The sequence below is a fragment of the Quercus lobata genome, chromosome 5, assembly GCF_001633185.2.
Source record: "Quercus lobata isolate SW786 chromosome 5, ValleyOak3.0 Primary Assembly, whole genome shotgun sequence".
Lineage (NCBI taxonomy): Eukaryota > Viridiplantae > Streptophyta > Magnoliopsida > Fagales > Fagaceae > Quercus > Quercus lobata.
In genome coordinates, this window is record NC_044908.1 from 32,284,330 (window position 1) to 32,297,577 (window position 13,248).

Below are 13,248 nucleotides of genomic sequence, written 5' to 3' on the forward strand. Positions count from 1 at the left end.
CAAAGTTTTTGGCCAATTTAAAGACATAATTTGGACTTTTGGTAAACTACAAAGTTGTAGCCGTTTAATCTATCTTTCCAACCCAACTTGAATCATCTCAATTGGATATTGAAGTCAAAATTTATTCCTAAAATACTAATGTGTATGCACTAATCCAAATTGGACTTGAATTTGGTGCAAATTTCCTTTGATTCCTTACTCCAATTGGACTCAAATTTAATTGGGTTTACCTTCTTTTACTTCATTATGGCCCTTGTACAAATAAAGTCCATTAGCCTTCTTCTTTGCACAAATCCGCTCATTTAATTCAATTCTCCTAAAAAAAAAATGCATGCATTAAAATTTATTTAAGCACAAAATTAATTATTCAACTTTATTCCAAAACCTAATATAAAATGTATGAATTAATTCAAAATAAGTATGATAATGTTTTCTAATATATATATATATATGTAAAGTTAAGCTATTATCATGTGTGGGTGAGCTTAAGTCATATGGGAAAAAAATTGTTTATTTGTTTAAGCTTTTGATTTAGCTAGTGAATCAAGTGAACTCTATAGAGGGGCAATTGGGAACACTCCATTTTGTACATCTTACGAATTAAGCCCTCGTTCTCCTATGACAATACTTATAAATAACATTACTTAGAGGTCTTGCTCAAGTGCATAAAAGAGAACTCAAAATGTTTTCAAAAATGTCAAAAACCCTTTGGAACCTTAGTTCTGCATGTGTAAACTAGTAAGCTTGTGCATGTAGGTTATATTTTAAATGCATGATGGAATTTTCCATTAGGGGGGTCCTTGATAGACCTAGGCTATGGAATATATGAGTGGAGGCCAACTCATTTGGCTGGACAAGTTTGGGTGCCTAAGACATTGCTAAACTCATATCCTAACTCCAAACTCAAATGTTGCATAATAAGTGGTTTGGTACCTAAACCTAAACCCGGTGATGACTCCCATTTTTTCCACCGCAACCCACTCGGTTGGTAGCGTACTCCTCAAGCAAACCATATATAGGATGGCACACCCACAAAATCATTAGTTTTTTTAGCCCATGTCATGTAATCTTCCGAGGAGCCAAATAATGGGCTTTGAGCCCAATTTGTTTGGCTAAAAGATTATTTAGGGCTTTTTGGTCTTTTATAGTATAACATATATTTTAGCTTATTTTGCATAGGGATGATTGTAGGTCCAAATTCTTAAGTGATGTAGGGACAATGTTAGGCATAGCTTAGCCTCTACAGTGTCAGAATTGTTTTGCTAAGCCCATTTATAATCTCCCTCCCTATCTTTTTGTTATTAGGACACATATCACCCAATGAGAACATGCCATGTGGCAAGTGAAAAGTCCCTAAACATGGTTAAAAGACAATTTGAAATAATATAAAATATCAAAAGCACAAAGCAAAAAAAAGTCAGGGTTAGGTCCAGTGTCTAGTAGTATTGGATCTATTGAGATGATGACATGTGTCTACTTTTGAACACGTGTTATCATCTGATTGGATCCAGTGCACTAGATGCACTGGACCTAAACTAAGTCTACCAAAAAATCACTTAAAAATATTTAACTTTATATCCAACTTTTTATCCATAAAATCTTTAAGCACAAACAAAAATTTACAATAGCAAGTTAGCCACCATGGATTTTGAGTGAAGTTTATTGCGTGCCAGCACCTGTGTAACTGTGTTGGAATTTCATTACCTCTCCTTGTGTGCATGTGTTTTATTTATTTATTTATAAATAATAGCATATAAGCACAAGGGTATGGCAAAGCTTAATTGGAGGTTCCATTCAGAAAAGGAAACTTTATGGGCTAGAGTTCTTAGGAACAAATACTGCACTCACCAGAGGATAAACTTGGTTGATAGCGACAAACTTCCTTGTTCTCGAGTATGGAAAGGTATGAGGAAAGGCCAAGAGGTTTTTAATGCTGGGACGAAATGGGTCATTGGAAGAAATAGCAACCTAAGGTTCTGGTCAGATAATTGGTCCTTTCAAGGACCAATCAGAAACTTAATTCAGGGTCCTTTGACCAAGGAGGAAGGTGACATGAAAGTAAAGGAAGTGATATCAGCTAATGGTTGGAATTGGTCGAAAATTTCTTTTGAGCTCCCTTTGAGTATTAAGTTGGAAATTTAGGCCACTCCATATGTCGTAGCTGCCAGGTGTGAGGATAGATTGTCTTGGGCAGCTAATTCCCATGGGAATTTTGATCTTAAGAGTGCGTATAAGTTGGCAACAGTAGAAAATGACAATTATGAGTTTAGGGGGCAATGGATATGGAAAATAAAATTTCTTCCAAAAATTCAGTTTTTTGTTTGGAAATGTCTACATAATAGCATTGGTGTTAAGGATTGCTTAGTAACAAGAGGGGTAAGAATTCAGCAAAAAAAAAAAAAAAAAAAAAACAAGAGGGGTAAGCTTTGATCCTACTTGCCCTCGGTGTAGAGAAGACTCGGAAACCATTATCCACTTGCTGAGGGATTGTTGGAGTAGCAAAGATCTTTGGAAACAGCTAGGCATCTCTGAGGCGGATAGGAACTTCTTCACCAGTGATATTCACACCTGGCTGTCCACTAATGCAATGAATGATCAAACAATTTGTCATAGCCAACCTCCATGGAATTTAGTTTTTCTCTTTGCCATTTGGATGATATGGAAACAAAGGAACAAGGTGATTTTCCAAAAGAGCAACCCCAACCCAAATTTGGCAGCCCATATAATTAGTCAAGCTGGTGATTATTATTGGTGTGCTGCGGATTGGAAGAAAAACAACAGTTTTACAATGAAGGGTATTAGATGGGAGAGACCTTGGAGCGATTGGAAGAAGCTAAACACGGATGGGTCCTCCTCAAGTAACCTAGGATTAGCTGGTGGAGGAGGTGTGATCAGAGATGACACCGACAATTGGGTGGTAGGATTTTCAAGAAGGATCGGTGTAACTTCGAGTTTTGAAGCGGAGTTATGAGCTTTAAGGGATGACCTTACCATCTTTGTGGACAGAAACTTTCAAGCCATTGAAGTTGATATGGATGCAAAAGCCATTATAGATATTCTGCAAAAAACCAATCAGACAAATCCTTTTATCTCTCCCCTCCTAGATGATTGCAGACAGCTGGCTTCTCAGGTCCAGCGGATTCATTTCAGTCATTGCTACTGAGAGGCTAATAGATGCGCTGACCTTCTTGCAAGAAAGGGTGCAGCACAGAATGAAGATTTTTGTTTTTTTTGACCATCCCCCTATGTAGCTTCTTCCTTCTCTAAGTCATGACTTGGCTGGACTGTATGTCAGTAGGCGCTGCCCTACTGAGTCCTTGCTTGTGTAGTTTTCTCTGTTTTTATCCCCTTTACCAAAAAAAAAGAAAAAAAAAAAAGCAGCCCACTGCAAATTGATTGGGCCAAAGTCTGCCCATTCCGGGTCCAACACGTCAACTTGCAAATATCCAAAACTCTTGGTTTTGGCCCACCAATAAAAATACATCGGCTTTGACGGCAGAGAAAAGCATTATAAAGTCGAATACTGCAGCAAAGCATGTGAATGTGATCCTCGAAATTGTTTCTGGGCTGGGGTTTTGAAGTCATAAACATAATTACACTAATAAATAAATCAATAAAAAGGGTTCAGCGGCCACCGCCTCCTCTCTCCTATTCCTAGTTCTTATAAGCCCCCATAACCCAACGACGTTTTGCACTTCGATGATGACAACGTAAATTCCATCTCCAACAATCCAGGTCACACCTTGGGTTCTCAGGTACCTTTTCTTTCTTTCTTCTACTTCTCTGTTTTCCTCACTTAGAAAATCCAGGATAAAACAAATATGCCCATATTGATTCCTTTGTTTTTGGCTGTATTGTTTCACAAGAATTGAATAAATCAAGCTAAACTAAGCCACATGGTTTTATTGGCTTTAGTTGAGTGAAGCACTTTTTGGGTCTTAATTATTAATGTGAGTTTAGAGATTTGAATGGAATTTTTGGTTTCTTTTTTTTTCTTTGTTAAGGTTTCTCTGCAACCAAACAGGCCTGGGTTTTTTAGTTATTGCCTGTAATTTTGGTTTTTGAATTATGGGTTCTGGCTTGCTTGGGTAATTGATTGATGGGTAATTTTTGTTTTTTGGAATTAGTTGTTATAGAGTGAGAGCCAATGGGGAGTGCATCATCTGTGTTGACTCAATATGATATCGAGGAAGTGCAAGAACACTGCAGTAATCTATGTGGGTTATCTTTACGCTTGTTCATAAGTTCTGTAGTTCTTTTATATTGTTGTTTTTAGTTCTCAATTTGATGCGTTTGGTGTGTAAAAATTTTAGTTTCCCAGCAAGAAATAGTATCATTATATCAAAGATTTTGCCAACTTGATCGGAATGCGAAGGGTTTTATCTCTGCTGATGAGTTCTTATCAGTCCCTGAGTTTGCAATGAATCCGCTTTCTCAGGTAGTCCATTTGGATCTTTAAAAGTAATTGATGGACGATTTGTATTTAGTACTTGTGATGTTTGTAGTGTTTTTTTGGTGATGCATGATAATTTCACAGCTTTGCTTTGTGGTAATTTCCATTGCAGAGGCTACTTAAGATGGTGGATGGTTTGAATTTTAAGGACTTTGTGGCTTTCTTGTCTGCATTTAGTGGTAAAGCTACTACACAGCAAAAAATTGAGTGTAAGTATGGTTGCTTAGCAATTTAACAGGATTATTTATGCTTCTGATTCAATTTCATAATAAAAGTTGGATGAACCATAAGGATTGTAGTAATTGCATGATAATCACTTATTTAGGGATAATGTGTACATTTACTTAAATGCATTACATTTGTTATTCCTTTTGGTTTGCAACCTTTTCCTGAAAAATGAAGTTTGAGAATTTGGCATTGGGGACAATTTGGAAACCTGTTATCTATCACTCAACATGTAAAGAAGGCTATGAGTGGAAAGCATTTTATCTTAGTTAAGAATAGTGATAGACTTGGAACAAATCCAAAAATTAACAGAGAGGCATAAGCTTTTAGTGTAAGATTGTTTAGACCTTTGATGTTGTAAAGAATTTTGTTAGTCATTGAATAAAAAAAATAATGTTGTAAACAATTGGATGACACTCTGAACAGTTTGTGAAATGCCTACGTATATGCAATAGTTCTGGTAATGTGTGCATCTTTAATAATAAAGTTACAAACAGGATTTTTAAAAAAAAGAAGAAGCTAAATAGATTGAATAAATTTAATACATAGGACATGTTATTTAACAAACAACTTTTTTTTTTTTTTTTTTTTTGTGTGGTTGTTTCTGTTGAATGTTATTACTCTTATAATTTTGCTTATCTTTCTTATTGTAAATCATTTTGGTACTGTCTTAACTTCAATGCTGCATAACTATTATACTTTTTAATATAGCTTACTAAGGAAGTGAAAATTTTGGGTTATATATTGATATTGTTGTTTGTCTCTTTGTCCAGTTATTTTCAAAGTATATGATTCAGACAATAACGGGAAGGTGTCTTTCAATGACATATTAGAAGTGCTTCGGGATTTGTCTGGTTCATTCATGTCTGATGAGCAAAGAGAGGTATTAACGAGGATCTGGCATTCTACCTTTTTGTTCAATCATTTAGTCATGCCATCAAAGCTAAAGGTTGATGATTTTGAAGAGGAACATGAAAGAAGTGAAGTTATTCATAGTGCATAACTGTGAATCATTTAGTGAAGTCATTAATGCAAAGACATCATAATCGAGTAAAAAATGACTGCTAGGAAGGTGTTAAAAACTTTTTATCAAGGGATGAAGTGAACCAGTTTGGTGTCCTTTTAGTGGAGGAAAATATTCTCGAAAAAATTTCTGGATAAGGGGGATTGACTAGTGATATTTGAACTGCCAAAATGTTGAGGTTGTCTTATAAAATTTCTTGGCTATTTCGCATGTTCTTACCCTACAGTAATTATCTATAATCAGTAATATTTAAACCATCTGCTAACTTGTGTTGAGTTTTGTATTCAAACTGTATGTTGTGTGCTATGTTATGTATGTGTGTGTTTGGGTGCAGCCACATGCCTAGATGTGGGATCCATCTGATCCTATGATATTTATGAGACTGATGGATTAAGTATTGTAGTCTACTTTTCTACCCTCCTAATGTAGGGATGGTGGTTTCATTTAGCCTTTTTTTTTTTTTTCCTCATTTGGATTTATTCTTTGTGGATTTACTCATTTAAAATATACGACGTTATGGAGGAACAGATGAATAGCTTCTAGAAACTAGGAATGTTTTCATCTGAATATGTTGAACACTTTTATTGAGTATGCATTCTGCACTGGGTTATTGAGGAAGCTTGTGTTGGACATTTGCAACACAGGTAGCTGACATATTTTATGTCCTAAATACTCTTTTGTTGCTTTCAAATAAAAGCCAAAATGTGACCCTATTTTTCCATGCATGGTTATTAGTCAGATAACCTATAATAGTAGCAATTTTTATATGGGAAAAACTTATGTATAGTTCCTTAGATTCTGTATGCTAGGTTTTCTAGGTAAATTCTAACACATGGTTGTATTGACCAATAAATCACAAACAACATTATCTTTTTCAAGGACAATTAAATTCAATGCACCTATGTATTTGAATTTAATTGGGGAACCTAAAGTACTACACCTAAGGAACTATGCCGAAGTGTTACCCTTTTTATATTTTCATTAAACAGAGGAATGGCCTGGACATAAGTGAAACAGGGGAATGGCATGGATAAAAGTAAAGTATGTTATATTGGAAAAGACAGAAAAAGAGAGGTTCATGCCATGGATTAATGTGATTGTCATTTGGAGTAGCTACAAAGGTCAAGATGTACAATGATAATTCCAATTGAGAATGTTAATGAATGGGGAACCTCTATATGGCTTAATTTGATGTCAATTACTTGGAATTTCTAAATATGGCTTACATCTTCTGGGCACTTGCGAATTTTGATACCAAATCTATGACTTGTGAAACTGTTCCACTTCTTCCTGCTTTGAAATGGCTATAACTATTTCTCCCTTGAGGTTAAAATTCACATTCTAAATTAATTATTTGATTGGTAAAATTGGGTGGTTCCTTATCATTTCAGCCTATGATTTTAAGTTTCTGCTAGAAGATTTTTTAATAATAAGATACATGTCCTAAAATTGAATGAGATATTCTTCATTTTCTTCGATTACCCCCCCCCCCCCCCCAAAAAAAAAAATAGACACTGAAAATCCCAACGTTTAGTTCTCTTCTTTTATTTTTCCCCTTTCTTTTTTAGTTATCACTTGTATAGTTTGCAATAGCATGGCTTGATTATCTGTTTTCAAATCTAAAAGATTACTATTTGGTTCAAGTTTTTACTAAAGCATATCAATGGCTTGCACCCTTTGTTCTTTGGTTTGCAGAAAGTCTTGAGACAGGTTTTGCAAGAAGCAGGTTACTCAAAGGAGTCTTATTTGATGTTGGATGACTTCATTAAGGTAATTTACGTTTTCTTACATAATTCTAGTAACAGTTAAATTCTTTGTAACATAGGAAAGAAGAAAATTGAGGAAAACAAATACACTTGAGTGATTTGATTACATCTGCCTTAGCACTTTCTGAGGCTACAGGCGAGGGTTTAAATTATGTAACTTTTTTTGGGTGAAGTTGGAGGGAAAAAAGAAAAAGATTGTTGGAGGAATGGATGTGTATATACATGGAATTTGATCATCCTGCAATATACTAAAAGAGGACAGCAATTCTTAAGCCTATTGAGACATCATTGAGTACATAAAGGGCTATTTTTGCCAGAGAAATATTCCATTGAGAATCTTCTTAATGTTCATCTGAGTCAATAATCATTGTTATAGCTTTAGAACTTGGAAGGATAGTGAAATGTATCTGCATTGTCTAGTTGCATCAGATGTACATTGATGGCATTCTCTTTATAACCCAAAGTGATTTTCAACGTGTTTATCCTAGATAACCATTAAATGACCATTGGCATTAGGATTGTATTCATATTCTTCTGCTAACAGATATTTTACAATGTCTCAAATATTCAATGCATCTTACACTTACAGTAAGCATCCTTGAAACTCCATGTGATACCTTTGCTCCATTTCCAACAAATGTTATGGACAAGTCTGAGCAATAATAACAATAACCTTCTTTTCTCTTAAAATGCTGTTCAGAATTTATGATGGGCCCTAATTTCATTGGATATGAAATGTGTAGTTACTGTAGTATCAACCCCAAAAGATGTTGATCAGTCTTCGGAAATTGTTGCTGTTGCCCATCTATCTTCAGAAGGAGAATCAACAGTTCACAGTTACCAACACAAACATGCAGAGAATTTTTTTTTTCATCCTTCTAAACATTGTAAGAGGTGAAGAAGGAATTTCATATTTTTTCTTTTCTGGACCATTTCACAAAATTTACTAACACAAGGCCTGATCTCCAAAATAGACTAAAAAATTGTTGAATTGATACTAGATTGTCCCCTGCTATTATATTACTTTTACCTTAAATCTATTTAGTGACCTAAAGCATCCTATTACGTAATTCCCTGCCACAACTAGTGAATAGTTTTTAGAAAAGGGGAAAAAAACCTTTAGAAGTTGCAGCTACACTCCTCATTTACAATGAACAATGGAAGCCTGAAGGAAAATAAATAAAATAAAAATTAGTTATGCTTAATAAATCTTCCTCTGCTGCAGTCCACAGCCATATTGTCAAGCTCTAGAGGGCCATAGGTAATCTGGAAAGTAAACTAAACAATTATGATTTTCTTGGCCACCCCTCAGAGGACCTCACATATATGGGGCCAGCACTGAATAGTGGACCTAATTAAGATTTCCTCATTCATACTCACCATCTACTTTTTTAGCTCTTTCTTTCTTTCTTGTACTATTCATTTTACATTTGATGGGGAATAGGTCTTGAACTCTTTGTTTGGCACCCAATCTAGGCCACCACATCTTGCTTGCTAATCAATAAACGCTTTTTAAAGCATGGCAATTTTTTAATGTCTCAGTTTGTTTGATGGGTTCTTTTTCTTTAATCATGGAGGATTGTATAGTAGAGGCCACAGTTGTTAGTGCAATAGTTTTTTCTATTGTGAGTTCCTCTGCTTTGTTTCCTGTATCTTTAGGCTCTTTTGTGAATGAGTTTCATTATCAAATGAAAAAGAGATAAGATCGAGATTAGATGATGTAAAGGGATGGGACATTCTGTAATTTCTGATAGATGGAATGAGTTCATTTATTCATTTATCTTTGGTTTAGATTCAGTATGTGCTGTCACATGATTTTCTCAACTGCTCACTCTATTGTCTTTTTAAGAAATCAGTGAATTAGATAGATGCAGAGGTGGGATCACAATTAGGCTAGTTTTAGATGCAAAAACCCTTTTTCTCATCTTCTACTTCTCATTCGTAAGTTGGCTCATCTGCATTTGATTTGAAGCTTAATGGGGACACTGGCTTGCTGACAAAAAGCTTTTTCTTGTGTTAAAATCTATTTGGCAAAAGAGCCGCTGCAAGATGAATATACCATGAACATTTGATATGGATTTGAATAGTTATGCTTGATTATTGAGTCTGCGTGAAATATTTTTGGCCATGTGTAACATCATTGCTTCATATCTGTTACAGGTTCTTGGCAGGTCGGGACTAAAAATGGAGGTTGAAGTTCCAGTTGACTAATTTATGTTCTCCCCTGTGATTTCTTTGCTACAATTCAAGATGAAAATCTGGAGTGGATACTCATCTGCATCCCTGTAGAATGTTCATGACAAGTTGGAACCACCACACGCCTGTATTAAGATAACCTCTTTTTTTTTTTTTTTCAAAAAAGAAAATAATAAAAATAAGCAACCAGTGTATTTTAGTTTATTACAATAAGATTTCAAATGGTTGATCAATATTTTGTCATTGATTTTTTTTTTTTTTCTTTTTTGGGTGCTAGATTTACCATGATATTTCTATGAGATATGTGATTGTTCATTGATAGGATTGCCGAGTTTTCTCCACAGGAAGAATTTGGGTTTGAATTCCCCACCCTCACTTATTTTAAGGGGAAAAGAAGTGATATTGTTTTTTTTTTTTTTTTTTTTTTGAGAAAGAAAATGATATTGTTGATGTAAAAGATACTGTTCAATTTCATAGCTCTTGGACCTATTTGTCTGACTTAGAAATTTTATCAATTTGGCTTCGGCCTTCCCTTGATTGAAAGCAATCTTTGATTCACCAAATTCTGTTGGACGGTTAAGATGGTACCTGCAATGCAAGAAACATGCAAGAAATTGGAATGCAAGAAAATAAGAAAACTGTTTTTATTTTTATTTTCCTTAAAAAAAAGAAAAAGAAAAAACCAAAGACGACCTAAATGTTTTCCTGGTGTTATTCCATCAGTTCTGCTTCATTTCACAGGGAAGAATTGAAAAATGAAAAGTTAAGGCCTTAGAGCACTTACAACAGTATGTGAATAATAGACTAAGAGTATTTGTATCAGTTCATGCAAAATTTTTGTAAATTTACACATCTAAAACCTACTTTTTCTATTTTACACACTCATTTTTACAAAACTCCCACATCAATTTATCTACTATACACATTTATTTAATAAAATATTCATTTTTTCCCCATTCTCATCTCTCTCACAGAACCAAGACATCCCACACAGCCACCGTCAAACAACAAGATCGAACCCACAGATCAAACAATGAGATCAACGGTGAAGCACTGTGATGGATCAAACCCATTGATCGAACCCATTGATCGACGGTGAACACTGTGATGGATCGAACCCATTGATTGACGGTGAAGCACTGTGAAGCTTGACAGAGAGATCGAACCCATTGATTAAACAACGAGATCGACGGTGAAGCACTGTGATGGATCAAACCCATTGATTGAACCCATTTATCGACGGTGAAGCAGTGTGAAGCTTGACAGAGAGATCGAACCCATTGATCAAACAACGAGATCGACAGTGAAGCTGGCAGAGAAATTGGACGGATGGCGAAGCACTGTGATGGATCGATGGTGACCCTAGTAGTGAAAGCTAGGTGACCGGCAAAGCATTGTGGTGGATTGATGGAGGAGGCTGGACTGAGGGATCGGAGAGAGAGAGGTTAGAGTAGAAGCTGAAGGAGAGATTGAGGTGAGGAGAGAGAAACAAATAATAAAGTAATGTATAAACGAGCTACAGTAACCGTGTATATTTACACGGTTACTGTAGCTCATGGAAATGTTTATATGATTTTACACAACTATACACCCACTGATGTGGGTGTTTTTTTGACCAAAATGTGTAAAATAGAAGAGTTTTTGTATTTTAGAAGATTATCCACTACCTGATGTGGATGCTCTAAGGACTGAATTTTGCACATCCAATGTAAAATGTGTAAATTTAGAAAAGTTATAGTACTATTTAGATATACATGGCTATTGTAACTGTGTAAATGAGGGTTTATTTTATTTTATTTTATTTTTATAATTTTATATTTTATATATTTTTATATTTTTTTATAAGTGATTGGAACACCAAACTCACCCTCTCTCATCTCAGAATCTCTTTGGCTAGACCAAGCTTAGCTACAGCTACAAGCAAACCCACCACAACCTCTAGCAATTTATGGTAGCGCCACCATGTCGCCATTTTCTTTCATAATTTTTTTTTTCTTTCTATTTTCTCTTTGTTTGGTTTGTGGGTTTGGGAATTTTGATTTGGCTTGTTGTTAAGATCTGGTGTTTCTTGCATGTGCTTGGTTTGAATTTTGATTTCAAATGTATTTGGGATTTATGAATCTCAAGGAAAATTTGAATGGGGGTTCTAGTATGTGAATTTGGGTTTTTTCAAATTTGTTTTTTATGCTACTATAGGTGTGAGTTATGATTTGGGTGGACGTAGCAGACGTGGTAGCGGTGGCTGTGGCAGTGAATAAGATATGCTAGATGTGATGGTAGCTAAGAGAGGGAGAGAGTTTTGGTTTGGGTGGTTATAGTGGTGGTAGTTTCAGACCTCTCTCTGGCTCTCTCTTCTCATTTCCTCTCTTACTTATGGCAGTTGACCATTTCCTCTCTCTTCTCTCTTCTTTGTTTCAGGCCTCTTTGGCTCTCTCTTCTCTTTCTGTCTCTTACCCACAGCGGTTGAAACAACCTCTCTCATGCTTTTGGTGTTCCTTAGCCATGGAAGAGAAGGTTTATATATATATTTTTTTCCTTGGGTGTGGGTTTGGGTTTATGTTGGAAGCGTCTAAGGTACATTCGGCAGAGACCCACAAGCTCTACCACCACCATAGGCAGCGCCACCACTAGTGGCTGCCAATCTTTCTCTTCTATCTCCATTATATTTTCTTTTATTTATTTATTTTTCTTTTGGTTTGGTTCTTTGTTGGTTTGGATCCTGGTAGATTTAAGGATTGGATTTTCTTATGTTGAAGGATTTGGTGATTTTTTATTTGGGTTTGAAAGGTGGGGTTTTAGGTATAGTTAGTTGCAAATCTGTGGTTATTTTTTGATTTGGGTTTGTCTCAAAATGGGTCTAATAAGATGTTTTTGTTGGAGTATGCTTTGTAATTTGGGATGTACAACTCATATTTCTCTGTATATTTTTTTTTTCTTTTTTGGATTTCTGCATTGGTTTCATTTGGTTTGTGCATTGATGGATGTGAGGGTCCCTTTTTGGACAATGTTCAGGCCCAAGTTGAAGTAAGGACTCTGGGCCTTGTTGTTGTGGGCTTGGTTCACCGCAGCTAAATGGGCTGTTTTACAAACCAAGTGGTGCACAAAACAAGGATCCTATAATACATACATACTAGCAAACAAGAATATATGTATTGAACAGCAAGAAACTGTAAAGGAAATAATAATATAATAAAGAAAGACACAAAATAACTGTTAGAGATTCTCAAATCAATATGAAATATTTCATTATTTTCCTTAATTGTGGATTACAAGGTGCTCTCTGAGACGCATTACAAGGTCCAAATAAGCTCAAAAATTACAAACTTAGATGGCTATCTAAGCCTCTAAGACTTGCAAAGTTTAAAAGTTTAAACCCCCTTTGAATCCAAGTATATTCTATAGTGGCTGTGTTAGGATACCGGGGAATATTTCTCTTTCTTTTACTATTTTCTCTGAGTTTTGACAGAGTTTTCTCAATGATTCTGTTATGATTCACTATTAATCCATGCCTTCCATGTTGGCTGTCTTCCCCTTTTATAGTGTCATTCTAAGGTTCTGGGATACCACTGATTCCTCTCTTTTGC

General features: G+C 35.3%; 1 protein-coding gene across 2 annotated transcripts; it reads left to right on the forward strand.

Moving 5' to 3' along the window:
- The first annotated feature begins 3,531 nt into the window (after positions 1-3,531).
- Positions 3,532-9,921, forward strand: LOC115988528 (calcineurin subunit B-like). Of its 2 annotated transcripts, none has more exons than XM_031112098.1 (7): positions 3,532-3,755; positions 4,128-4,217; positions 4,314-4,438; positions 4,566-4,662; positions 5,452-5,561; positions 7,398-7,472; positions 9,629-9,921. In XM_031112098.1, exons 2-7 carry the CDS (start codon positions 4,148-4,150, stop codon positions 9,677-9,679), a joined length of 528 nt encoding a protein of 175 aa, XP_030967958.1. In that variant the 5' UTR covers positions 3,532-3,755; positions 4,128-4,147; the 3' UTR covers positions 9,680-9,921. The 2 variants fall into 2 exon arrangements, with proteins under 2 accessions (XP_030967958.1, XP_030967957.1); XM_031112097.1 differs by having other exon boundaries at positions 4,137-4,217.
- Positions 9,922-13,248: the final 3,327 nt, after the last annotated feature.

Coding starts and splice junctions, on each gene's coding strand:
- LOC115988528 (XM_031112098.1), top strand. CDS start 4,148: ATGGGGAGTGCATCATCTGTGTTGACTCAATATGATATCGAGGAAGTG. Junction 4,439..4,565: donor CAATGAATCCGCTTTCTCAG/GTAGTCCATTTG, acceptor TTTCCATTGCAG/AGGCTACTTAAGATGGTGGA. Junction 4,663..5,451: donor TACACAGCAAAAAATTGAGT/GTAAGTATGGTT, acceptor CTCTTTGTCCAG/TTATTTTCAAAGTATATGAT.